Raw genomic sequence first — 25,690 nt, forward strand, 5'->3', positions numbered from 1 at the left:
TCTTTTGGGGTATCAGCCACCTCCCTCACTGCTGTTGGGGAGAGACTCACTCTGATAAAGGGACCCCTGCCAAGCTACTTCCCTCAGCCCTGGCTGCTTCCCCAGCAAGGAAACATCTGGATTTGTTTGTTGTGCTTGGTGGTGTGGGGCAGGCAGCACACTGGAGGCACTGGGGCTGCCTGGCTGCCTCCCCCCTTTACAGCTTAGTTAATTGCTTTCATCAGCTATTAGAGACCTTAATTGGTCTATTCATGGCTTAGGCTCATGAGTCAATGGGCACTGCAGCATGAGTGGAGGAACTCTTCCTTCTCCTCCTCCTTCTTTTCCTCCTCCCTTCATGCCTAGTGATGATTCCTGTTTATATAAAGCCCACACAGAGCTCATATAAAGCCACCAGTAGATCCACTGCTTGGTAAGGGCTTTAACTAGAAGGACCCTCTCCCCCATCCCTGCTGGCTTTAACTGAGTCCCTGTGTGGTGCAGGGACCCACCTGGGGCTGCCTCAGCCCTTGGGGCTGAGCCCCAACCTCCCATTCCCTCATGTCAAATGTGGGAATGATCCTTCATTCTCCTCCACTGTGGGAAAACTGAAGCTGTCCCTGCAAAATGACCCCTTCCAAGCTTCCCAGAGCATCCCCACAGCAATGGGCTGCGTGTCCAGCCCACTTGAGATACTGTGCATTTTCTTCTGATCCCTCTTTTGAGAGAGGGCTTCAAAAATGCCAGCTGAGAGCCTCTACAGGAAAGCACTCACAGGATCAGGAATGGAAGCCTATTTAGAACATCCCCTGGTGCACCATGAGGGATGGATTCAGGGAAGGTCAGGCCAGGATGCCCTGCTCAGGTCTCAAAAGACATCTTTAGGCATGTGCTGAGACTTGGGAGATCCCCCACTGTGAAACCCCCCCAGCTGCTGGAATAGGAAGAACTTGTTGTTGGCCTAGAACCAACAAGAAAAACACCTGGCAGCATCCTGGGGTGGGCATGGAAAGGCTCAGCAGGAGAAGAGCTGAGTTTGGGGGCTGCCTGGGATGCCCCCATAGGCAGTATGGTTTATGGCCCTGGAGTGAGGATAGCCAGGGGGTTCTCCTGGCCCCGGGGGATGCCTTGGATTCAGGACCACCCTTGGAGCATCCCTCCTTATGCTGCCCTGGCCCAAATCAGCATCCCAGACCAGGGGGGCAGTGAATCCAACTCCCATCCCCCAACCTGTGCATCCCTGTTTCTATTGCCCTGCCCATCCTGCCCTGCCCCCTCCCTGAATCAGAGTGAGCCTGGAAATGACAATTAATTAACTTTAATTAATTATTTAAGCTCACTGAGCAGATGCTGCTCTCACCAGGGCAGCCTCTGTCCTCTCCAGTCCCAGAAGGTGCCATTGTTGGTGGCTGAGAGCTGGGCCAGCAGCTGCAGGACGCCCCTCACACTCTCCTCCAGCGTCACCGGGCCCTGTCACACCCAGGGGCAAGGGAAAAAGTGAGCCAGGATTCTCCATCCCAACACCCCCAATCCCACCCATGGTGTGGTGGAATGCCAGCTCCAGCTGGGCTGGTTTGGGAGCAACTGGAGATGCTCCAGCAGCCAAGGGATGTGACTTTGCACAAATTTGAGTGCTGTAAGGATGGGGGTTAATTTCTTCATTCCTAATTAAAAAGTGTCTCGTTTGTCAGCCAGAGCAGGGTAAGGGACAGCCGAGTGCAGGACCGGGGTGCCCTCTGCTGACACACTGTCAGGATGGGAAAGGAAATAAAAAATAGGGAAGAAATTGGATGATTTGGGGGGAGTGCCTGGAATTGTCCCTTTGCAGTGGTGGCACAGCCACTGTGGGACCAAGGGACTGCACAGATGTGGGTGCCCAGGGAAGGGATGTCCATGGTCAAGGGTGCCCAGGGAAGGGATGTTCATGGGAAAAGGATGTCCATGGGAAGAAATGCCTTATGAAGAAGGAATGTGCTCATGGGAAGGGATGTCTGTGGGAAGAAATGCTTCTGGAAAGGACGACCCTGAGAATGGATGTTCATGGGAAGGGGTGGCCTTGGGAAGGGATGCTCCTGGGAAAGGATGCCTCCAGGAATGGATGCCCATGGGACCTTGCTGAGCTAGGAGTCCATGCACCTCCCATCACTCACCATCCCCTGTTCCAAGGGAGGTGTCACATGTCCAGGATCCACAGACACGCAGAGGATCCCGCTGCTCCCGTACTCCAGGGCCAGGCACTTGGTGAGCATGTTCAGAGCAGCCTGGGAGGACAAATTCCCCTCCTTACCATCATGATCTGGCAATGCCAGGGCCGGTGCAGAGGGGAATCCCAGAGGAGATGACCCCCAAATTCCTCCCCATCCTCCCAAAGGTGGTACCTTGCTGCAGCGGTAGCAGATGTCCTGCCTCTCCTCCCAAGCCTCCGCAACCTCGATGGAGCCCAGGATGCTGGAGATGTTGATGATGGCAGCTCTGCTGCAGCTCATCTCACGCTGCCCTTCGGCCTCAGCCGCCTTCTTCAGCAGGGGCAGGAAGGCCTGCAGGGGATGGGATCTCAGGCATCACCATCCTCCTCCTCCCTGTTCCCAGTGTTTGGGGCAGGGGTTGCCTGTGTCCTCACCTGGCTGGTCTGCAGGGGCCCGATGGTGTTGGTGGTGTAGACGAGGCTCATGTTCTCTGCTGTCTCGGTGGCCAAGGTGCTGCGGCGCGTGGTGCCGGTGTTGTTAATCAGGAGGTTGAGGCCAGCACTTCCCACCTCTGCCTGCACCTTCCTGACTGCTGCCTTGATGCTGTTGGGGTCTGTCACATCTGCAAGGGGACAGGAGGTTTTGGGGACAGGCTGGTGGCCATGACCCTGGCAAGATGCTGTAGGACATGGCAGGAGGCAACTCCCAGCCACCGAGCATCCTCCTGGTCCCATCAGTGACCTGGTTGAGCTAAGCCAAACCAAGGGACCCACCTGCTTGGTGGCATTTCCTGGAACCACCCACGGCTGCAATTAAATCCTGAGAAGCTTCATCCCTTTCCCGCCCCAGCACTTACCTAGAAGCAGGATCATGACGTTGGGAAAGCCCAAAGCCACCTCGTTAACAGCCTAGGTGGAGAAAAGGGAGGCAGGGGTCACATGGAGAAGCTCATGGAAGTGGAGGGGGGGCTGCACCGTGCCGGGGTGGGAAGAGGGTGGCCCTCATGTCACAGGTTACAACAAGATCCAGGGGGAGCGATTTGGGGCGAGTCGCTGCTCCTCTGCGCCTGGCTGAGCTCAAAGCTCCCTGCAGCAACAGTAACCCCCCTGCACTCCCCATCATGCACACACCTGCGCCGAGAGATGCAAAATAAATACGTGCATATTTGATACATACATAGATAATATTTAATATATGTATTTTTGGTTTTTATATATATATATACACACACACACATGTATTTTTCCATACCATTCATCGTGCAGGACGCTGATGCTCAGCCTCCCAGTTTCAGGTGGGATAGTGGCATCCCCAGGCGCCCATCCCAGAGCTGACTCTGCCCTCCCCACGCCGGTGCCCTCCCTACCTTGCCCTGGGGGTCCAGGCAAGCAGCGAAGATGTGCCGAGGTGGGCTGGGCTGCTCCAGCAAACCCTTCAGCAGCCCCAGGCCCAGCCCCCCGTCGCAGCCGGTCAGCAGGACGCTGCCCACGCTGAGCCCCTCCATCCCCGCCGCTCTCCGCAGCCGGTTGTGCTGCCCCGGCGAGATTTGGCAATCGGCCTCGATAATCCGGGAGGTGCCAGGGCTGCGGGTGCTGCTGGGATGGGTGGAGCGGGGGGCACCGCCTGCACCCCCACTTGTGCGGGGGATGGGGCAGCAGGATGCTCTTCTGCAGCCCAGGGTCACCCATCCCCTTGGCCACGGGGTCGTTGCACTCCTCCATAGCCCAAAACCCCCTCAAGCCATGGGAAGCCCAAAGGGGTGATGGTACCTTCTCACCTGTTCCCCATTACTGGGGTGACCCCAGAGAAAATCCATAGCAGCACAGGCAAGGCTATTAATTACAGTACAACCTTTATTAATACTGGAATCTTCACAGTGCATTCGTTACTTGTAGCAGTGACTATGGAAAACGGGGGAGGGGCAGAAAGAGGGGAATTACCACCAGAAAAAAAAAATTAAAAGAAAAGACGGAATGAAAGAAAGAGAAAGAAACGTGGCAGAGGGACAGGGAGAGGGGAAGTGGTAGCAGAGGCAGGAACACGATGGGGAAAAATAAATTAAAAAAAAAAAGAAAAGAATAAGGACCAAGTTAACAACAGCACCAGAAAAGTTACTTCAGTTGAAAGACAGGTCAGGTTTTTTTTCCTTCTCCAAAGAATTTTTGTATTCTGTACAAAATAAGAGATCCCCCCCCTCCCTCAAACCCAAACATTTGTCACTTGGCCTCAGCGGTTCTGGGCAGGAGAAGGGGAAAGGGGGAGAACTAAATTGTTATTCCTAAGTGGGAGGGCTGAGGGGCTGCGATGCGACAGACAGCGGGGCGGCGGGGCTATGTACAGCGGGGGCCGGGGGGTTGTGCTTTCCTCCAGCCGCCGGCAGAAAGCTGCTTTGCCTGGGGGTTCTGAGTCAAACCTCCTGTGCCTGCACCCACCTCTGAGCAGACCTGCACAGCGTCCGTGGGTGCGGAGCGAGGGCGTTTGCAGGGAGTCCAAGTGATCCTTGTGGAGGGGGGGCAAAGTGGAGGCTCAGCATCCTCAGTCCCTGCACCCTGGTGTCCCCCCAAGACAGAGGGGATCGCAGAGCCTCTACCCCCAGCCCCCCCACCCTCTCACGTGTCCCCCACTTCTTCTTCCCCCCCTGCACCCCCTGCCCATTGCTTCTGCCGCCTGGAATGAGGGTGAGCGGTGGCGGCCCCAAGCAGGCAGCTGGGGGGAATGGGGCCAGGGCCCCCACTCCTGGTGCTCCTGGTGCTCCACGGCTGCCACAGACCTGCTGGCACCATCCTCTCCTGCTGCGGCTGGGGCCACCCGCCTGCGCCCGAGGGAAAGGAAACAGAGAGGAGAGGGAAAGCCAGAGAGCAACAAGAAAAGGGAAACAAAGGGAAAGAGGTGAAAAAAGGAAAGGAAAAAAAAAGAGGAAAAGAGAAGGGAGGACAAAAAGAGTTAAAAAGAAAGGAAAAGAAAAAGAGGACAAGAAGAGGAAAAGGAGAAAAACGGGAAAATGAAGAAAATAAGAAAAGAGAAGGAAAAGTGACATAGAAGAACAAAAGAAAAATGCCAAAAGAAAAAAAAAACCAGAAAAAATAGGAAAAAGAAGAGAAGAAAAGGAGAAAGAGGGCCAAAGAGAGAGCACGTGAAGGAGGGATGTAGGGAGAGCGCAAGGCAGGAGACAGAGGGGCAGGAAGCAGGGGCACCAGAGAGGGATGGGGCAGCAGGTGCCGGCGGGTGGGGGCTCCCGGGAGGCGCAGCAGCTGCCCCCGGGGGTCCGTGGGCCACGGCGGGCACGTCCCTGCTGGCCGGGCACCATCACGATATCCGCGGGGCCGACCTGTCATTGGTGACGGTCCTGCGCAGGCGCACCCCGCGCCGGATGGCCACCAGCATGTCTTCGGCCGGGGGGTCCATGGAGGCCGCGGGGGGCGGCGCGGGGGTCTCCTCGCTGGGGCCGGACCCCACGAGGGCGGTGGGGAAGGGGAACTGGCCTTCCCCCAAGGCGTGGGCGCCGGCCACCAGCTCCCCAATCTTCTCCACCAAACTGTGCCGGTTGGCAGCCAACTGTTGGTCCTCCTCTTCCTCAGCGGAGAGGTGCTGGCCGGCCCCGGGGTAGACGGAGATCTCCATGGCACCGCCACCCCAGGCGGTGTTGGGAAGGCTCAGCCGCTTGGGCGAAGCTTTGGCAAAATCCAGGGGGTTCGGAGAGGCATCGTCAGCGTAGAAGACGCACTCTTCACTGCCCACCCGCGTAGGGCCGGCATAGCCAGGGGAGTCGGGCACCGTGGGGGTCTTCACGGGGACAATGGGGGGTCGGATGGGGATGGGGCCAGCATTGGAGAGTGTGCGGCGCACCGAGGGCTTGGTGGAGGGCGTGCGGCGGATGGTGGCCACCCCCGGGGTGGTGCCGGCCGGTAGGTTGGTGCCGGTGGGCAGCCCGGCGGTGGAGGCGGGACGCTTGGTCTGGATCATCCGCCGGTAGTTCTGGGCGATGTTGCTGTTGCGTGGGATGGTGGAGGACTTGTCAAAATCACTCTGGGGCTCACACTCCACGTCACCGTTCACCGAGTAGCAGTCGTAGTCGGAGCCTGGGGAGGCAGCAGCACCATCAGTGTGGCTGGGGGAGCAGTGGGTAGCCAAGCTCAACCATGTCATTAAAGCCAGCCTCAGCCACCTCCATCACAGCACAACAACCAAATTCAACTGCCATGATCGTCACGCAACCACTGCTGTCATTGCTGGCACAACATGCTCACCATCAAACACAAACATCGCCACTGGAGGGAAAGCAGAGTCACCCCAGCCATCACACTGAAATCCCACCAAACCCAACTCTCACCATCACAACCACCCCAATCACAGCCATCACCACACGATCACAGCCAATCTCCACTGTCACCACCACATGCTCATAACTGGCTCAGCCATCATCATGCCAACATCATGACAGACGTGGTTATTTGATCTCCAGCTACCGACTGTTGCCATCACCTAACAGTGCCACCATCTCTACCTGTACTCAACCTCTGTGTGGACACATCACCGCATCACTTGTTACGGCGCTTCCTGGCACAACTGCACCCAGTGAGCCCCAGCTAACACCCAAAAAACCAGGAAAAGCTGTGGTTAGTTGTGGCACCAGCCCCTACACAGTATGACCATAGCCTGATGCTATGACACCCAGGGCACACAAATGTACCCCAGGATCACCAAAACCTCTGTTGTGCCCTTCCCCACTCTAAATGTCATTTCAGGTGGCCCCAGGTAACCCCTGGTGGCAGTACCTTGGGAAGGGATGGTGTCCTCAGAGCAGGAGGGGGTGGTGGTCTGCGTGCTGTAGCCACTGGAGTACTGCAGCGAGTCCCGGCTGCTCTTCTGGTGCTCCAAGCTCAGCCCACGGGTCAAGACCATGGCCAGGTCGCTGGCGGCAGGGGACACCTCCTCCCCATGCTGCTGGGGCAAGGGGCACTATCAGCACCCTGGTTCCTCCTTTGGGAGGCCCCAGGAGCCCCCCACCTCTGTGCCCTCCCTGCTGCAGCTGGTACCTTGGCAGCAATTGTAGCGGGGGACATCCGGGGCCTGGGAGCATCCTCGCCGCCGATGCCCGGGTACCCAGCAGCAGGAGAGCCCAGCTCGGCTTCCCGCAGGTGCTCCACGCGGTCCTTGCGCCGCTGCAGGGTAGGGACCACCGGCTGGTCATAGGGGCTGGCCTTGGACCAGTCCTGCAACGGGCAAGGCATGCGGTTCATGCTGGTGACACGGGGACCAGGAGAGTAGCAGGAGAGGTCTCAAGCTGATGTCCCCCGTGTTAAGCCACGGGTGCTGCTCAGGATGCTCTGCCCCATGCAGGAAGGGAGGGGAGGGGCTGGGGGCTGAACCCCATGGAGTGAGGGGGGAGCCACGTGTGAAATGCAACCCTGGTGGGATGGCAAGGACTAACCGAGGTGGGGGAGCTGCACTCGCTAACTGACTGGCAGGTTTCGGATGCCTCTGAGGACGCCGAGCTGGAGGACTTCTGCTGTGCCGTGACGAGCCGAGAGCCGGAAGGTGAGAGAAGAGGCTGTTAGCAAGCAAAGCCAGAGCCATGACCCCGGTTAGAGCAGCACCCACAGCTCCCTGGCTGAGCAAGGCCCCAGCCCTCCTCCCCTCCGGCGGTGGCTGCAGGATGGCAGGCAGGATGCGACCTTGGAGTCGGGTCAAGAACTGGGATGACGCACTGCCCCAACCCTTCCCCCTTCTCACCCCAAGCCATGCAGAGCCAACAGGTATTTTGGGGAGCAGGGATCTTGCTGGGTTGGTGATGCCAGGTTAGCATGGACAGGCGGGAATGGCAACTCCCTGGGGATCCTGGAGCATCCTTAGCACCGGGGATGGTACAGCATGAAGGGGAAGCTTTGCTCCATGATGCCTGGTGGGTGACTGGCACAAACTGGGTATTATGGGGCTGCGGTGATTGAGAAACACCCTGTTCTCCTGGCATAGGGAGAGGGATATCTGTACCCCATCCCTGGGGGAATTCATGGATAGGGTTTCTCTGCCATGTGGCCCAGGATGCCCACAGCTATGGCAGGCACCCTCAATATTCCCAGTATTTATTTCCCGTGATGCCAACACAGATGGAAATACTTCTGAGGGTGGGTCTCATCACCTCTGCACTGGACCCAGCACTACCCACCCATTCTGTGGAAGAGGAAACTGAGGCATGGAGGCTGGCAGCACTGACCAGCCTCCCTGTACCTGGCTGGTGATGTCCGAGGGCATGGGGGAAGGTGGTTTGGAATAAGCGGCGTCCTGGGAGATGAAGCCGGAGTCGTGGGAGGAGACGCTGGAGAGGCGGGTGGCGGCGGCGGGGGGCTGCGCCAGGCTGCGGTAGCGATAGGTGGAACTGGGTGAGCAGGTCTGAGCCCCGCCGGGCCACGCCACGCCACCCTTGGCACTGCTAACGCTGCTGGGGGGGCGCCGGGGGGACGGGGACACGCCGGCGGGGAGGACAAAGGAAGGAAAAGAGAATTTAAGCCAGAGGTTTGGAGGTGGCAGGAGGATCAGTGCCCTGCCACACATCCCAACCTGGGGAAACTGAGGCATGTAGTCCTCCTGGAGGTGTCCCTTTGCCTCCTGGGGTGGCCCTGTGGCGGGGAACAGGCTGGGGGACATGACAGAGGTGGTATGTTTGCCCCCAGACACCCATGCACAGCACACATCGTCCCCAGATCCTGGAGGACAGGGTATGTGTCCGGCCCCCATCCTGCCCCATAGGTCCACCAGCCCTGCCCAGTGTGCCAAGACCAATTCCTTTATATTAATGGGAGCCACCTGCCCATATGGACATGAGAAGGTGGACATGCACCTTGTGAGCATCCCCAGAGGCCGTAAGCATCATTAACCCATTGAGGTTAATGAAGAGGGCTGGATTTCCTGGCTGTGGTTGGGTGTGGAGCCCACCTTACCATACCTGCACATGCTGGACTTGCGGGAGCTGGAGCTGCTGGGCGAGGATGGCGGTGTCTGGTAGGACCAGCTGTAGTCAGAGCCCTTCAGGTCCTTGATCACCTGCAGGAAAGATGGGGTCTAAGTCCCCTCAGAGATGTTCCCCTGCTCCCCTGGCTCACCCCTACTGACCTGCTCACTGGCGGGGGGCAACTTGTGGGGCTCAGCAGTGAGCACCACCAGGTCCTCGATGATGCCCTGCAGGTGGGTGATCTCTCCCAGCATGGTGAGCTCCCCGTTCTGAGGACAGAGAAGAGAGAGCATCAGCAACCACTGGGCAGAAGGAACCATCCTTGACCCTCCCAGCCCCCAACGCTCACCACCACGGGCTGCAGGAAGGTGATGAAGGTGCAGAAGCGGCCCCGCTCCTCGATGAGGGCTTTGCGGACCGCCTGCTTCTCCGTCTCCTCCAGCAGCAGGTACATGTCATTGACGTCCTGCAGCGCGTTGTCCAGCTGGGGCTGCAGGTCCCCCTTCCCTGCGAGATGGGGCACTGTCAGTCCTGGGCTGCCCTGACACCTTCCCCAGTCTGCTGGTGGTGCCACTGCCAAGCCAAGGCCATTCCTCCAGCTTGGGGACATCACCCCATCCTCACATTCCAGCAGATACCATACGTCTCCCACTGTGCCCATCTCACTGGAAGGTCCAGGAGCACCCTCACCCCACAGCAGCCCTGGGCAGGGGGCTTCTCTGCAACCCCATCCCCATCCCTGGCACTTGGGACCAGAGGACCCCTTGGGCTGCCAAACAGTGATCCTGGCATTGCCTCAGGATACGGGGTGCAGGCTAAGCTAAGCTAAAAGCAGGGTGAGGGTGGGAACAGGGAGCGGATGGACGGACGGACAGACAGACAGAGGCTGGGGAAACGGGGGGGAGTAGATAAGGAAGCAGAGAGGGGGCCGGAGGTGGGGGGCAGCGGTTCACTTACCAAGTAGCTCTACAGGAAGGATGTGGAGGGGAGGGAAGAGAGAAGGAGACAGAGAAAACGTGTGAAAAGAGGCCGAAGGCTGGGGCGCATGCCCCGCCTCCCCGCCACCCCCGGGGCCGTGCCGGCACCTCCCTTTCTACAGGGGGGCAGCAGGACCCCCCTAGTGCCCACCCCCTTTGGCAGTGCCACAGCCGGATACCGGCCCTGGCTGGGGGTGCTGCGGAGGGGCTGGTGGAGGCACCCCCCAGGAGACCCCCTCTCACCTTTGCGAGCCTTTTTCTGGAGCTTGAGGGTGTCAGAGGACTTTTTCTTGATCTCATGCCGTGCTCGCTTGTACTCTGGGGGTGCAGAAGTGCTGTCAGAGGGGCCCCCTGCCCAGCAGCGCAGCCACGCTGCACGGATCCATCCTGTCCCCCTCGTACCTTTCGCATGGTCCTTGTCCAGCTGATTGGCAGTTTTCTTCCAGTCCTCAATCCTGTCCTGCAAAGGGTTTATCAGGCTCTCCATGAGGGCACTGGAGCAGGGAGAGAGAAGCAGAGAGTGTGGGAGAGCGCCAGAGTCAGGGGGGAGCCATTTCCCCATCCCGTGCCCAGCCAACACCCAGCATCCCCTTCTCCAGAGAGGGAATGAGCCTGGCCAGGCCGTGTCACCGACACCCGTGGGTTTGGAGGCAAAGCTGGTGCTGGTGCTGCTTACTTGGTGAACTGCCGGAGCTTGGCCTCGATGCTGCGGTGCCGCATGCACATCCGGGTCAGCGCCGAGCCGATGTCCCTCGTGGCACCTGTGGGGAGCAAAGTGCTGCTGACAAGGGGCAGGGACACCCCCACACCAGTCCCAGCCCCGTTTGTCCAGTGGGAGCAGGTGGCTTGTGACAGGGACGAGGAGCATTGGGATGCACTGGACACTGGGGACACTTTAGGCAGGGGATGGCTTGTTTTTTCTCACGATAAATCCACAAAATAAATGAATCATCATCCACTAACTAATACATGAAACACTAAACATTTCTTCTGGAGGCTTTGAAATTAGAACCCGCTCCCATTTTTTCCAGTTTCTCCCAGGTTGTCTGGGGGGGCCAAGGAAGGGAAGCAATGAGGTACCCTGGCTTAGTTCCAGGCAGTCAGCTCTGTCCCACACCTCTAGGCACAATCCCGAGTGGATAAAAAGGGAGCTCAAACTCCTCGGGGGGGATAGCAGGAGCATCATTTTTAGGTGAAACCGCTGTCAGCGCTGGAGCCTAAGGATGGCCACGTGGTGGCAGTGCTGCCGGCAATTCCCACGGAAAACGGCAGTCAAAAATCCTTCGGTGCGAACTAAGGAGTGACACTCAGCCTTTCTCTCCCCTAAAAGCCTCCAAAACCACCTCCCACCCCTTTGCAGGAGTTTTGGATGTCCCTGAGTCCCCCAGTGCTATGGAAATAGGAGAACCCATGAGCCACGGACTTCTCCTACACTGGAGTAGTCTCCTAATCCAGCTCCTAATGCTCTTATCCCAGCTCTCCTGCTGCTTCTAATCCGATTCTCATGCACTGTGTGCAAGGCCAGCAGCCAGCCCCCACCCAGTGCCTCAGTTTCCCCATGCTGCTGTTCTGCTGCTCACCCTCTCAAAAAGCCCTGCAGGTATAGCAGCACTACAGGGTGACACTGACTCTTGTGGTGCTGGTCCCCAGCTGTCCCCAGCATTGCTCCTGTGCCTCCTCCTTGCTTTGACTGCCTGGGCTGGCAGGGAGCTGGGGGAGCCCTAATCCCCCTGGTGCAGTGGGCTAGTGGGTTTGGAGGCAAAGCTGATCCTGGCTCAAGCTGCCTCCTCCTCCTCCTCCTCGTGTGGCTCCAGATGGCCTGGATGCCGCCAGTCTGCGAACCAGCCCGGGACCATCTGCTTGGCAGAAGCCAAACGGTGGGAAGTGGCTCCTCATTGCCAGAGGGCACCCGGTGAGGGTCCAGGGATCCCTCCTCCTCATCCCCAACAGTATGGGGCACCCCACATGCAGCCTGGGCTCTTCGGTCACCTCCCTGGTGAGCTAGGGCTTGTCCCCAAAACAGTGAAGCTTGGACTCCTGAACCTCCCTCTAGCTAATTCCTCTTCCCTGGAGACCCTCGGAGCAGCCAGGACCTCCCAGGGAACTTCCCAGATGGGTGCCAGGGACAAGGAAGGTGGATTCTACATCCTGGGGGGCAGAGATGGGTGCAGGAGACCATGAATGTCCCAGCCCCACGAGAAAATGTGGCTAAGCACCCGTGGGTGGTGAGAAGCACCCCCTCCCCACTCCATCCTTCCAATGCTGCTTCCCAAGGAATGCTCCACTTTGGTGCGGAAACAGGCTGGACATCTCTCTGTGGGTGGTGACGCTGCTTCTTGAATTCCACCCCAGAAATGTGGGCAGGGGACACCCCACAGGGGACACTCACCACCTGCTCCCCTGCCCAGACAAGCCTGGGGATGCCCACCCATAGGAGAGAGGACCCTACCTCGGGTGTTGGTGGCCATGTCAGCCACTTTCTGGAAGGCATCCAGGAAGGCAACTGCGGCCAGCACCGTGGTCCTGAGGCAGAGAGAGCGAGGGGGGAGCTCAGTGGGTGTGGGACATCTGCGATGTGCCAGCGAGGAGGGGGGTCCCCCATGTCCCACCCCCTCTTTGGCCACTCACCTGAGCTGGGAGTGCAGCTTGGTGGCCTTCGAGTTGAAATCCTCCCATATGGGGTAGGAGCTCTGCAAGGAGGAAGGGTGATGGTGAGAGACAGGGACCCTCACCCCCTGCACTGCTCCCCCCACCAGGGCACGTCCCCCTCTCACTGGTGCAGAGAGACAGGGCAGCTCAATAGCTTCTCTGATGGCTAATAGAGGTTGAGCACAACTCTTTTCCCTCCTGATTTTTTCCCTTTCCAGTCTGGCCACACAAACTTATAGACCATGGAGACCTCAGGATTTTGAGTGATCTCTTGCTCATTGAGCGCATGAAATGAAAAATCTTTTAAGACTCTGGCCAGCAGTAGAGGAGACACCCCCAGCACCCACAGCTTCCCCCAAAGCACCAATGGCCAAATCCACCATCACGGAGAGCTCCAGTCCTGCAGATGGGAGCCCCAGTCCTCACCTCCCCTGAGCCCAAGGACTGACCAGGCAGGAAGGGAGGTTGGGGTCCCCAAAGCCCTGAATGGGGCAATTGTGTGGGGACAAGGACAGAGCACAGGTGCTTGGGAGGCCACCCCAGTGCTGTCACAATGAGGCCACCCTGGTGCCATCTGTGCAAGACCATTCCCACCGCCCTTGTGGCGAGGCTATTCCAGGGCTGTCCAGTGAAGTCATCCCAGGGCAGTCCCAGTGCCACCAGCCCACTGAGGCCATCCCAGGGCTGTGCTGCTGCCACCATCCCAGCAAGGCCATCCCAGTGCCACTGTTCCAACAAGGCTGTCTCAGTGCTGGCCCAGTGAAGCCAGTCCCAGTAGACCATGCTGCTGCCATTCCAGTGAGGACTGTCCCAGTAATGCCAGCTGCAGCCAGGCCAGCAAGGCCATCCCGGCGCCATCACAACAAGGCTGATCCTGATCCATGACACAGCCAGGCTATCCCAGTGTCACCATCCCAGCAAGGCCAGTCCATGGTGAGATTATCCTGGTGAGATTAATCCTGGTGCTGTGTTGACAAGGCCATCCCAGTGCCACCCTTGTATGGCCAGTATCGGTGCAATCATTCCAGTGAAGCCATCCAGGTGCCAGCATCCTGGCAAAGCCATTCCAATTGCTGTTCCAGTGAAGCTGCTCCCAGTGCTACTATCCCAGCAAAGCCATTCCAGCAGGGCCAGTCCTGGTGTCATCATCCTGGTAAAGCCATGCTGGTGCTGCTATCCTAGCAAGATCAATCCTGGTCCTGTTGTTCCAGCGACAAAATCCTGGTGCTATCCTGGTGTTGCCATCCAATGGCAGTGACAGGCATCTGTAAACTCCCCTAGGGCAGCCACCGGGCTGGGACATGTACATTGCCACACATCCCCATGGGCACTCTGGCTTGGTGGCAGCTTTGGGGCCAAGGTTTGCACAGAGAGGACATGAGACCAGCCCAGCATTTTCTGGGACCATGAAAGCCCCTATTTCCTCATAAGTCAGCAAAGAAAGGGTTTGAAGGTGCCACTTGACACACCACTTGTGGCAGTGACCCCCTGCTTGTGGGTCCCCAGGGGCTGTCATTGCCAGAGGGCTGGGTCACCATTCCTGGGCCATTGGCTCCGGGCCACCTTCCTCGGCCACCCTGGGCAGGGCAAGTCAGGCTCCTGTGTAGAAGGGAGCAGGTTGTGATGCCCCCAAATCCCTATGATGCCAGGCATGAGGAGGATGGGAAGGAGGACAATGGGCACAAGGACATGCCAAGGTCACTCAGGGACACTGAGCACACGAGCAGAGGCAACAGGAATGAAGCCAGCTTAGGGACTGTCACCAACAAAAAAATTCTCCCCACCACAGGACAAGGGGTGACGAAATAGCCACCCACCACCAAAATAAGGTCCCTTTGCCCTGTGACCAGCACAGGAGTCCCAGCCATAGGACCATGAGCACATCACTGCCCTTCAATGCCAGCAGTTCTTCAAGCAGAGTTACTTGTCCCCCGGTGCCTGTGCCAGGACACCCACATGGCTGGGAGATGGGGACAGCACACCCTCATGTGCCGTTGGCACTCGGCCGGGGCTGTGCAGGACATGAGCTGAGGCCCAGCTGTAGTGTGGTGGGGTTTTCCTTCTTTTTCATAATTTTTCTTTAATCTTTCCTACCTTCAAATGGCATGAAACTGACTCCAGCTCGGTCTCCTCTGGTGAGGGGTTCCCAGTCCAACCACATCCGGATGGTGCTGGGCATGTCACTGGGAGGTGACAGCTTTGGGCTGGCTTATCCCCTCTGAAGCCTCAGCAGGAGAATGTGGAAACTGAGGCAGGGGCTGCTCCCACCTCCCCCCCGGGAGTGTAGGACTCAGCCAGACTGCCTGGAGAGGGTGGCTGGGGTGAAGGTGTTTGGAGGAGGGAGCTGATCACTCCAGCACCCGTTTCGCACCAGCCCTGAATTCCACTGCCCTGGGGAGAGTTGGGATTTTCTCCCTGGAGCTTTTCTCCCAGCCCTGAGCCAGAGTCTGGCTGTAGAGCCACCACTGCCCCTTGAAGGGGTTAATCTCCTTCCCAGCAAGGCTTTTATTTTTTTTTTATCCCCCCTCCCCTGCTTTGGCAATGACAGCATTGTCTGGACGGGTCTGCAGCATGAAGAGAGGAAGAGGAGGAGAAGGAGGAGGAAGAGAGCGTTTGCCTCCCAAAAATGACTAGGGCTAAACCCCAGCGCTCGAGCTGGCTGTGGGAATTTCGGTCCCCCAAGATGAAACATGGCTGGTCCCATCCTCCCTACTCAGTCCCTAGTCAGAAATGCCCCCCAGCATTTTAAATTTATTTTTTTGAAATGAAAACAAACAAAAAGGTTTTTTTAAACATGGCCCCATCCTGCTCCCGGGGAGGGTGGAGGCAATATCCTCTTCCCGGGTTAGGAAATGGGATCAAGGAGCTAAGGGACCTTTTTGTTCCACTGGTGTCAGCCCCACTGGGTCTGGCAGAAATCCAGGCTGGGCATGGGGCAGGGATAACATGATGCCTGAAATGGGGGGCAATGCCCAGTGGTACCTGGTGAGGGGCAGTGATGCCTGGTCTGTGTCACCCGACAAGGGGCTCGGGCACCTGGGGACGGACACAGGGCGATATGGAGCCAGGATCCCTGCTACGGGCTCCAATGCCCAATGCAGGGCCCTGCTGCATATTATGGGGTTGATGCAGGGCTCTGGCACCCAGTGCCATGCTCTTACACCCGGTGTGAGAGCTTGATGCCCGACACGGTGCTCTGATACCCAGTGAAGGATAACAGGGCAGATATAGGGCTGCAACACCCCAAATGGGGCTCCGATAGCCAGTGAGGGATCTGGGGATGCTGTGGGGCTGCAATCCCCAGTATGGAGCTCCAATACCCAGCGCTGGATATAGAGATGATGGGGGGCAGCGATCTCCAGGGCTCCGATGCCCAGCAGAGTTCCGATGCCCAGTAAGGGGCTGATGTGGGGCTCTGGCAACCCGTGCCGGGCTCTGACAGCCTTTGTGGGACCCCGACACCCGCTGTGGGGCTGATGTTCGTGCTCCGATAGCCGATGCGGGGTTCCAATCCCCATCTCGCGGCTGGGCAGCAGTCCGGGTACCCACCGCGGGACGGGCACCGGCGGCAGCGCGGGGGCTGCCTGGGGAAGCCGGGTGATGGGGGGATGGTGCGGGGGGAGCGCTGTCACGACAGCAAAACCGGGGCGCGGCGCGGGGGGGATCCCCTACCTTCATGTCGTTGATGATGGCTTGGAAGAGGCCGCCAAGGGCTCCGCACTCCTTCTCCGCCGTCTCCATCGCGGCGCTGCGGCAGCCCGGGGCGGGCGGCGCCGCCGGGGGAGGCCGCGGCGGCGGGCCAGGCTCAGCGGCGGCGGGGGGCGGGCGGCGCCCGGGCGGCGGCGGCGGCGGCGGGGGGGGCACAGCGGCGGAGCGGCGGCGGAGCCGGGCGGGGCATCGCCCCCTGCCTTCCCTCCCTCCCTCGCCCCCCGCGGGTGCTGCGCGGACCCGCCGCCCCTGGCAGCGGCGCGGAGCGGGGCGCGGAGCGGAGCCCGGAGCGGAGCGGAGCACGGAGCGGGGCACGGCGCGGAGCGGGGCGCGGGGAGCCCGGCCCGGGGCGGTGGCGGGGCGGGGCGGGGCGGGCGCTGCGCGGCACATGCGCCGCCCGCCGCGGGGCCGGGGGCTGCGGGCGGCGGGGGGGATGATCGGGGTCAGCCCCAGGGATGCTCCGGGAGCCGCTGCGGGCTACCCGGAGGACGCGCAGGGATGACGGATCGGGGGGCAGCCCCGTGGATGCTCTTGGGGGTAGGGTCGGGGAGCAGCACCGCGTGCCCCGGGACTACAGCGGAGGGAGACCCGAGGGATGCCTGGAGATGTGGCACTGGTGGAGGGGAGCATCGGGGTTTGCTCCCGTGGCGGCATAGGAACCCCCAGGGATTATCTTGGGTGCTGGGTGAGGAGCAGGAAAGCCCCAGGGAGCATGTGAAGACACTGCACTTGGAGATGACATGGGATGCCCCGGGGCATTCCCAGATCTCTGGAAGCACCGGGGGGGGAATTGCCTCTCCCCAAAGGGTGTTTGACCCCCATTGCCTTCCTGACCCTCCGAGATGTGCTGTCCCTCTACAGTAGTTACGTGACAGCTCTGAAATGTGTCCGTGCACTCGATTATCAGGGAGCCTTGGGAAATGCATGGCCTGCCAGCAAACAAACCCTTCCCACACCCATCCCGAGGCCCCAGCCCCAGCCTCCTGGGATCTGAGGGTGCCAGGCTGAGCCCCGACAAACCTCCCTACCCCTCCTAGTGCAATGACACTTAGTTGGGCCAAGAGTTTCAGCCTGAGCCACCTATTCCCCCTCCTGCCAGAAAAGTAGTCTTGATCCCATGCTGATGATGCCCACGCTGCTCTGGACGGTGTTGGTCAAGAGCCACCCATAAGGAAACAATTACGGCTCAGCACTCCAGCAGCTGGCTGGAATTTCTCTCCATAAACCCAGTCCCTCAGTGTGGAAAGAGGCTGTTGAGGAGCAGTGAGCTCAGCAGGAGTGAGGCAGAGCCCACCCTGGTCCACACTGACAATGACACAGGGGTCCAGCAACAGGTACCCCCCAGCACCCTGAGACACCAGCCGGCTTGAGAAGTTGCTGTTCACACATCCTCAAGGGCTGGCTGTTAAAATTAACCCGCCGTGACTGGGTCTGGAAAGCCCTTTCCCGGGAATGACAGGAATGTCTTTATCCTGGCCAAAGCGCCGGTATGGGGCTGTTTGGGGAACCCACTGCCAGAGACAGTCTTCCCTGTAAACAGGCCAGAGGCCATAAAAACTCCACAAATTCCTCCAACCACCCTTTTCCTGGAATCAAGCGAGTGCCTGAAACATGCAGGGGATGCAATGGTGTCCCCCGAAACTGCAGCAGCCTGGCACGTGCCGGAGTCCCTCGGTGCCACAGGACAGGATGAAGGCAGCACCAGCAGCTGCTCAGGGCCAGGAAAATGCCTGTCACTGTGCAGTGGTTTCATGACCGTGGCCTGGAAGAATTTCAGTGGCGTTTTTTTCCTGCTGGGAAGAAGAGCAGGCGGAGAAGTTCTTCTTGCTGGCGAGCCAACGTGGCAGGGCTAGGCCAGCCCAGGGCACGCGGTCAAGCAAGATGCTCCATGCCATCCCCTGCCCTTGCTGTGTTTTTGGCTCCACTTGGGAACAAAACTATGATGGGAAGCCCAGCAACAAGGAATGGGCTGTTCTGCATTGCTTGTTTATTTTATCATGGGGAGCTTAATGAAGGAACAAGGAATGGAGTCTGGGGTTAGGTCCACTGCTCCCCGTGTCCCCTGGTGCCGGCTGGGAGTGGAAGCTGTGCAGTTGTCCCTGCCAAGAGCCGGGGACTCAGAGAGGATGTGTGAATGCAGGGAGGGGGCCAAGTGTCAGGCACAGGAGCGTCTCCCCGAGTGACATGCCACCTCCAGCAGGGCCTCGGAAGCAGAGGGTGGAAGTCAGGGTGGTGAGAGGTGGCTGGCAGCCCCACGTGCTTGCTTTCCAGGGCGGAAGGCCAGGGGTTGCTCCCGTCTTCCCTTCCCCTCCTCCTCCGGTGCTGCTGGCAGCAGGCTGGGCGCTCAGCTGACAGTCACAGGGAAGGCATTAGCAAAGCAAAGGGGAGTTCCCTCGCCCCATTGCAAGAGAAGACGAGGTGCTTTACCCTGGCCCTCTCCTCGGGCAACCCTTCCCCATGTCCCCCCAACACCCACAGGAAAAGCTGGGCACAGCCTGAGGGTCCCTCCTCATCCATACACACAGTGGGGGGGAAAACCAGCCCTGTGTTGAGCGCTAGCCCATCTCCATTAAACCCACCAGATCCTCCGGTGGCCAGCAACCGGTGTGCCCTGTTCCCTGGTCTGTGTCCCTGGTCCCTGCCCCAGCAACTGTGCACACCCGCGGGGCTGCAGGGGCGCTCAGAGGACCACCCGCCGGTCCAGCTGCTCTGCCCGCCCGGCTCGCTGGTGCCTTGCTTCCAGGTGCTTGTTTTGGACCTTCTCAAAGTGCTGCAGCAGCTCTGTGTAGTCGATGTTAGAGGCTGCTGTTCTCTTGAAGCTGGTGCTGGGCTTGGTGTTGTCCCTGCACAGTGGGAAGAGAGAGTGAGGGTGGGAAGGGGATGGGGATGTTTGGTGTTGTGAACATCCAGCACTGGCAGCACCAGAACCACATCCTGAAGAAGCTGAGCTCAGCAAATCCTAGTCATGCTGGTGCTTCATAAAATACCCCCAAAGACATATTTTCTTTCTCTAAAGCTGTGAGATAGAGCCCAAGAGGTCCTGGGACAAGGAGGAGACAAGGGACATCTGCATCTTGGCCCTTTGGGAGGTTTAATTCCTCTGACACATACTCCTCTCTATCCCAACCCAGTGCAGTCAAAAGCAGTAAGATAAGGATGACAGGGCCATATGCCTCAGTTTCCATGTCTGCTTCTTTGAGCGAGCAAAAAACATCCAGTGGCAGCAGGGACATGCCTCAGGGATGAGCACCCATGGTGGGAGCCTCCAAATGCAGGCTCCCTAGCCATGGAACTCGCCCTGCGCTGTCCCCCATGCAAGGAAGGAGCAGACACCAGCCATAGGATGCCCATGGGAAGATGGCAGGCAGCTCTGGTGGCCCTGGTATGTCCCTGGGGAGGGGGCAGCTGGGACTGGCCGGTTATGAAAGCCGGCTTCGGCGTTTGAAGGAATGTAGGTCAGAGTTAATCAGATGCTCAGGCTGTCTGACAGCTCGAAAAACCCCCACTGCCAGGGTTAGTGGGGAGAAAAAAGGAGGGAGAAGCACATGCAGCCCCCTCTCCGCCCCCCCAATTAAATATCAGTGCTGGGTTGTGGGTAGGAGCTCAGTGCCGGAGGCCATGAGGGATAAAAGCCATCCCAGGGAAGCAGTTAAAAGCCAAGGAGCGACAACAGCAGCAGGGGGTTAATTCAGAAACCTGCCCATCTTGGGAGCTCTTTTTGTTCCCAGAGCTGCACCAAGGCAGAGTCAGCTTTATCATCAACCCCCCCCACTACTCATTAGCCAAGGGTTGGAAAGCAAATCCCACTGGCAGCACCCCTGGGCAGGGAGCACGCGGATCTCAGCTGGTCCCCAGGGAGATGCTGCCATTGCACATGTCACGGATCCCCAAAGGCCAGGAGTGGGAATGGAGCAGTCATCCGAAGGCATTAGCAGGGTGCCAGGCTCCTTTTGGGTGCTGTGAAGGCTGTCCAGGCTGCAGGGGGGATGCTTTGGGAGCCCCCCCCAGCTGCTGGAGTCTTTCTCCATAAACCTCCTTCCCAGCTCTGCTCGTTTCCATAGCGACCCCACAAGTGAAATTTTCCATCCCGGATGCCAAATGCCTGTGGATGAGGCACAGCCCTCCCAGGGTTACCAAATATAGACACAAAAAAACCCCCCTGGCCACCACTCCTGGCCATGGGGACAAGGAGCAGCCACGGCCGCAGTGGAGCTGGGGGTGTGAAAGCCAGAGCATGGGGCTGAGCTTGGGACTGGGGCTGAGCCTGGAACGGCAGGGATGCTCAGCTGTGGGGGAACAGCTGATCCAGCCCCGATGCTGATGCTGGTCTGTCCCCCCAGCACTTACGTGGTCTGCATGAGCTCTGGGTTGGGCACGCACTGGAGGCGATGGGAGAGCAGCTGGAAGGCGCTGCTCTGGGGCAGCAGCATCAGCAGGCCATAGAGAGCCTTGATCAGGTAGGGGTTGTTCTTCACATCCAGCAGCTGCAGGCGGAGATCTCGAAGAGGACAGAAGAGGATGGGAAGGCAGGGAAAATGCATTTATTCTCAGCTGCAATAGCAGGTTCCTACCACCCCCTCTGACAGCCTAAGCCTCTGCCAGCCAGCCCAAGGGGCACTTGATGGCACTCCTCTCCCCTTTCATTAACCCATCCATCTTGGTGTCCCATGGTGCCCAGAAATCCCTCGCCTTGACACAGCCCCCTTGGGGCAACTGGCTCCCCAGTCTGCCACTCCTGATACCACTCACCCCTGTCCATGCTGTCTGCCTCAGAACACACATGCAACACGGGATTGCTCCTCAGCCTCCCCAGATTTAGCAGAAACACCCACCCTGGAGCATCACATCCAGAGGGCTGGGTGACACCTTCCTGGGGACTCTCTGGAGCAGAAGGAATCCCCTCTGCTTGGCTCTGAAGGTTACATGTGCTGGGCCTCAATTCTGCTCAGTAGAGGCAAAACCATCCTCTGGCTCCATCCCTCACTGTGGTCATGGCAGAAGAGTCTTCTGGAGCCATAAATACAACTGAAGGTGCAGCCCACAAGACAGGGCAAGGTCCATGTCTCAGCATCTCAACTCCTGGTTGTCACTTGTACTTCTCCCCGTGAAGGGAGCCATCACCATGGATGCCACTTTATGGGGGACATTTCTATCCCCTACCCTGAGATGGGTGGACTAAGGTGAGTGGGCTAAGGAATCCTCAATGAATAATTTTGGGGCATGCAAAACCACCACAGACACATGGGTGCCTCACAAATTGGGACAGTCATCCTGGGGATATGGGACAGGGTCTACAGGAGGGAGCATGACTGAGGGTCTCTACTGTCCAGCTGCTCTAAACCTCTTCCCTTAAATATTGCCCAGTATCACTCTGGACCAATACAGGTGCCCCACAAAGTCTTTTCCAGGACATTTCCCAACAACCTCAGTGCCCTGTTACACCTTCAATGAAAAGCCCAGTGGCAGCAAATTGACATAATGAGAAATTTTCCCAAGCAACAGGTCATCCTGCCACCTCCCCTGCCACCATCCTGGCTCCCAGTGTCACACCCCTGAGCCCCTGGTCAGGCACTGCTGCATTACCCAGTGGGGGACCTACATTGCTGGATGCTGAAGAAAACATCAGCTAGATTTTTAGAGCTTAACTCTTCATTTCTAGAAAAAAACCCCTTTTTTCTTGCTAAGGGCCCCAGCAGCACCCACAATACCATCCTGTGCATCTGAAGGTGGCAAAGGTTCCTCCATCTGATGGCCTCCTCGTGCATCCCTGGAGATGCTCAGTGTGATCCAGGCCTTCTCTCTCCATCCCTTCCCCCATCTCTTTTGTTGGATGCCAGTGCCGCTCGCTCCCTTAACCTATATCTGGGGGGCAAGGCTGCCCCCCCGTGCTGCCAGTGTGCCCTTTTCCCAGCGGGCAGCTCCAGCACTGGGCAAACCTCCCGGCAAGAAGTCTCATAACTTCTGCTCTATTTATTCATGCGGCGGCTGCCGCCTGCGATGGAGGCGCGGGGAGGGGGAGCACCGCGCGCTGCCCCTTCCCCACCTGGGCTTTCCTCCTTACATGTGAATATGGGGCACTCGATGAGCTGCACCAGCTTGTCCACCTCAGTGAGGAAATCCACGGTGACCTCCAGATCCCCGCTGGAGGTGGCTGTTAAGGATGTTGCCTCGGAAAAAGGTGGCCGGGCAGCAGCAGATGGCTCACGAGGGCAATGCCCGGTGCAGACCATGGCTTTGCCAGAGCCTCCCTGAATCCACAGCTCCTGTGGGATGTGAGCGGGCAGGGAACAGGCAGGGCTGTAGGGTGGCCAAGGGATGACAGAGGGAGACAGACAACCAGGCAGGTATAGGGGAAGAGGCAAGCTGGCCAAAAAGCTGAGAACAGGCAGGATGAGTGTTCAGGGGAGGATGCTTGCTTTTACCCTCCTGGCCCACGGGAATGGCGCATTTCCCAGAAGGAATGCCGGTGTGCACTGGGAAGGGAACTTGAGCATCTTATTGAGCTTCTCGGTTTGGAAAACTACTCAGAGAGGCCTGGGGTTTGCTGGCACATGAAAATAATCATTCTGCTGCAGACAGATGGTGAGCTCACAGGGGATTGTGCCGTGCTGGGCACTGCCTGCTCCTCACCAGGCCAGGAGGCCAAAGCCTTCATCTTCCTGGGAGGAAGGGGATGTTGAGGAGCCTCCCCTCCTGGGCAGGGGAAGGTCAAGGCTCAGTCAGTGCACGCCTTCCTCTCTTTTCACCACAAAAAAAGGGATGACACCAGGGGAAAAGAGCTGGCACATACCCAGCACAGGCTGCCCTGCCCCAGTAATGATGGGCTGCAGGCAGGAGGCTGGGCTGGCCTGCAGGGTGACCTTGGTTGCCACAGAGGGACTAAAGGCCAGCTCAAGCCCCACCCTGGCAGAAAATCCCCAAAGGATACAATTTCTGGATGAGGTCATAGGCATGCTTATAGTTCTGGGTAAGGAAGCAGAGGGACACGGTTGTCACAGGGTTGTGACACCAGGACCGGTACAAGCAGCAGAAGAGGTTACGGCTTTCCTGGGGAAAGAGAACCATTGGGGTTTGGTCACCACTGGAAGCATGGAGAGCCCCAGATACCCAACACCAACCCACCAGGCTGGCAAAACACCAAACCACAAAGGGACGTTTCTGGACCCACCAAGTCCACCTGGCACTAGCATGAGCCTCAGCCTCAGGAGATGGAAACCAGGTGGGCTTTGGGGAGACAGCATGATGAGGGGGCCCTCAGGGCTGCTGAGTCCACCACAGGATGAGGGGCTGGAGGACAATGTTTTCCCACCCAAGGGGACACCCCTACATCACTGGTTTTCAGCAGGAGAAGGAGGAGGATAAATCTTCCTTCTCTCCTTCCTTGGATGTCACTGGTGCTGGTGGCAGCTGCTCAGCAAATCCTGGGAGGGACAGTTGAGGGACTGCAGGACTCTCCTCCTGCTGTCACCTGTCCCACAGCCCATGGGGGCAGACGGAGGGAGGCAGCAGCTGCCTGAGGGCTCAGTAAGCCATTCCCATTCCAGGGAGAAAAGCAAGAGGTGGACAGAGTTGGGCACATCCTCCAAGCCCATCCTCAGCTCCTGAAGGGTGGATGAATAAATAGGCTGTCTGAGCTCCAACCCTGGGACCTAACAGGCAGGGACTGAGCAGCAAGACACATTCCCAGGTGGCTGCCAGGTCCCCACTACCCTCATTATGTCCCTCCAGCTGCTCAGCCTGTTCCTGCTGCCCATACCGGGGTCTTCAGGTCCTTCAGTTGGTTTCTCAGCTGGAAGAGCTCAGAGGACGTCAGCAGGATGGTATTGAGGGTGTGGACCATGGTAGAGGCGAATTTGAGGTCCTCCTCCCTAAGCAGTATGTCTGCCATGGAGTGAAAGATGTTCTCTGCATTCAGAAGTAGACAAAGCTGCCTGTGTATCACAGAGGAGAGAAACCAGGGGGGAAGGATGGTTAGTGAGAACAATCAAAACTCTGATGTGAACCAACTTCTCCAGAGAGGACCAGGGAGGAGATCTGGGTGCACCAGAGGTTGGGTGAGAATGATGGCACCAGAAGGGAGATGCTGTGGGGCAATACCAGGCTCTGCATGTGGAGGATGCAGTTATTCACACCAGGACAAGAACAAAAATCTATAGCTGGGGTAAGACATGCCCCTGGTCATGGGACCAGAGGCACCCGCTACTATGGCTCGTGCCACCTCAAGCCTTCCCATGACCTCTCTCAGGAGGTTTCAGTATCACTTTCCAGCCTGACCAGTGTAGTGAGTGTGCAGCAGCACCTTTGAAGATGGCATGTGATGGTCTAGTCAGACCAGTAACCCAGTCACACTGGGGAACATCCCAGTGAGTGCGGTCAGTGGGGTGAAACAATTCCTCCTGGCATTGTGCAACCCGGCAGTCTTGGAGCCAGAGGCTGCTCTTTGAACTCCTCCATGCTCAGCTGCCATGAGATCTGGTGCTGAGTGGCTCTGGAGATCCAGCTGGTGAAGCTGGAAGATGTCTCTGTTCCACTGGATATCCTGCCAGCAGTGCTTTCCCCAGAACAGTGTAACCAGCACTGTGGCCCACGCTGATCCGCCTGGCTGGGTCACAGCAGGAATGTCCTACTTAACAAACCTTGAGGCATTCCCAAGATTTTCAACATTTTTTTAGTCCACAAACAAAAAAATAAAACCATCAGATTTTTTTTTTTCTCCCACATTTGTTTGGATTTTGGGATTTCCTGTTTTTCTCCAGGCTCTTGCCTTCCTGGGTAGTTTGTCTGAGGACACCTGAAATGCTGCCCAGCACCAGCTCACATCTCCAGTGTGGGGATTGGAGTGATACAGGGAAGCCCACCTGGCTCCCCAGCATCCCAGCTTCTCCTGAATCTGGAATGATCCCTGGCTCACCACATTTCCCCATGGGCTGACAGGGAACCTTGGCAGCAAGGCATCCCCCAGAGCAACTCTGCTTTCCCCCAGCTCCTACCAAACACAGTTCCCCACCAGATAATTTTAGCTGGATCCAGATTTTCCCCTGGAGGCATCTCTGAGAGGATTAAGAGGCAAAACAAGGAACAATTGCTTGGGCTGCTGGGTGGGAGGTGTTCACTAGCTACCTGGTTTGGTTGGGAGTTAGGAGGTACACCTGAACGTCCCCTGCCTGGAAGTCATGTTTTCACCTCCTGGGGTGAGGAGGAGGAAGGATGTGAGTTTCCAGCCCTTGTGCCTGTGAGGACAG

The 25,690-nt window shown here is 58.3% G+C and overlaps 3 protein-coding genes across 12 annotated transcripts in view; all 3 read right to left on the reverse strand.

Annotated features, from left to right (window-relative positions):
- Window positions 1-1,281: 1,281 nt before the first annotated feature.
- Window positions 1,282-3,787, reverse strand: LOC110476216 (uncharacterized). 3 transcript variants are annotated; one of them, XM_021541022.4, is made up of 6 exons: window positions 3,532-3,787; window positions 3,022-3,073; window positions 2,600-2,787; window positions 2,358-2,516; window positions 2,130-2,240; window positions 1,282-1,449 (listed from the first exon to the last, which is right to left on the reverse strand). In XM_021541022.4, exons 1-6 carry the CDS (start codon window positions 3,667-3,669, stop codon window positions 1,336-1,338), a joined length of 762 nt encoding a protein of 253 aa, XP_021396697.2. In that variant the 5' UTR covers window positions 3,670-3,787; the 3' UTR covers window positions 1,282-1,335. The 3 variants fall into 3 exon arrangements, with proteins under 3 accessions (XP_021396697.2, XP_085445843.1, XP_085445844.1); XM_085589717.1 differs by having other exon boundaries at window positions 2,130-2,516; XM_085589718.1 differs by lacking the exon at window positions 1,282-1,449 and having other exon boundaries at window positions 1,956-2,516.
- Window positions 3,788-3,998: 211 nt separating this feature from the next.
- Window positions 3,999-16,576, reverse strand: MTSS2 (MTSS I-BAR domain containing 2). 8 transcript variants are annotated; one of them, XM_077786349.2, is made up of 14 exons: window positions 16,413-16,576; window positions 12,720-12,781; window positions 12,541-12,614; window positions 10,768-10,852; window positions 10,494-10,585; window positions 10,335-10,409; window positions 9,464-9,621; window positions 9,276-9,383; window positions 9,109-9,206; window positions 8,394-8,520; window positions 7,597-7,671; window positions 7,202-7,378; window positions 6,941-7,106; window positions 3,999-6,244 (listed from the first exon to the last, which is right to left on the reverse strand). In XM_077786349.2, the coding sequence occupies exons 1-14, from the start codon at window positions 16,479-16,481 to the stop codon at window positions 5,472-5,474; spliced, it is 2,139 nt and encodes a 712-aa protein (XP_077642475.1). In that variant the 5' UTR covers window positions 16,482-16,576; the 3' UTR covers window positions 3,999-5,471. The 8 variants fall into 8 exon arrangements, with proteins under 8 accessions (XP_077642475.1, XP_085445841.1, XP_085445839.1 ...); XM_085589715.1 differs by having other exon boundaries at window positions 7,597-7,716; XM_085589713.1 differs by having other exon boundaries at window positions 7,597-7,716; window positions 8,394-8,601.
- Window positions 16,577-18,413: 1,837 nt separating this feature from the next.
- Window positions 18,414-25,690, reverse strand: part of VAC14 (VAC14 component of PIKFYVE complex) — a 58,182-nt gene continuing 50,905 nt past the window's right edge. The window contains exons 15-19 of the mRNA XM_077786351.2: window positions 24,205-24,379; window positions 23,377-23,495; window positions 22,510-22,589; window positions 20,796-20,946; window positions 18,414-19,291 (exon numbers count right to left, since the gene is read on the reverse strand). Coding sequence (XP_077642477.1) covers window positions 19,129-19,291; window positions 20,796-20,946; window positions 22,510-22,589; window positions 23,377-23,495; window positions 24,205-24,379 — 688 coding nt within the window. The 3' untranslated portion in view covers window positions 18,414-19,128. The remainder of the gene's footprint in view (window positions 19,292-20,795; window positions 20,947-22,509; window positions 22,590-23,376; window positions 23,496-24,204; window positions 24,380-25,690) is intronic.

The sequence above is a fragment of the Lonchura striata genome, chromosome 11 (assembly GCF_050655825.1).
Source record: "Lonchura striata isolate lonStrDom1 chromosome 11, ASM5065582v1, whole genome shotgun sequence".
Lineage (NCBI taxonomy): Eukaryota > Metazoa > Chordata > Aves > Passeriformes > Estrildidae > Lonchura > Lonchura striata.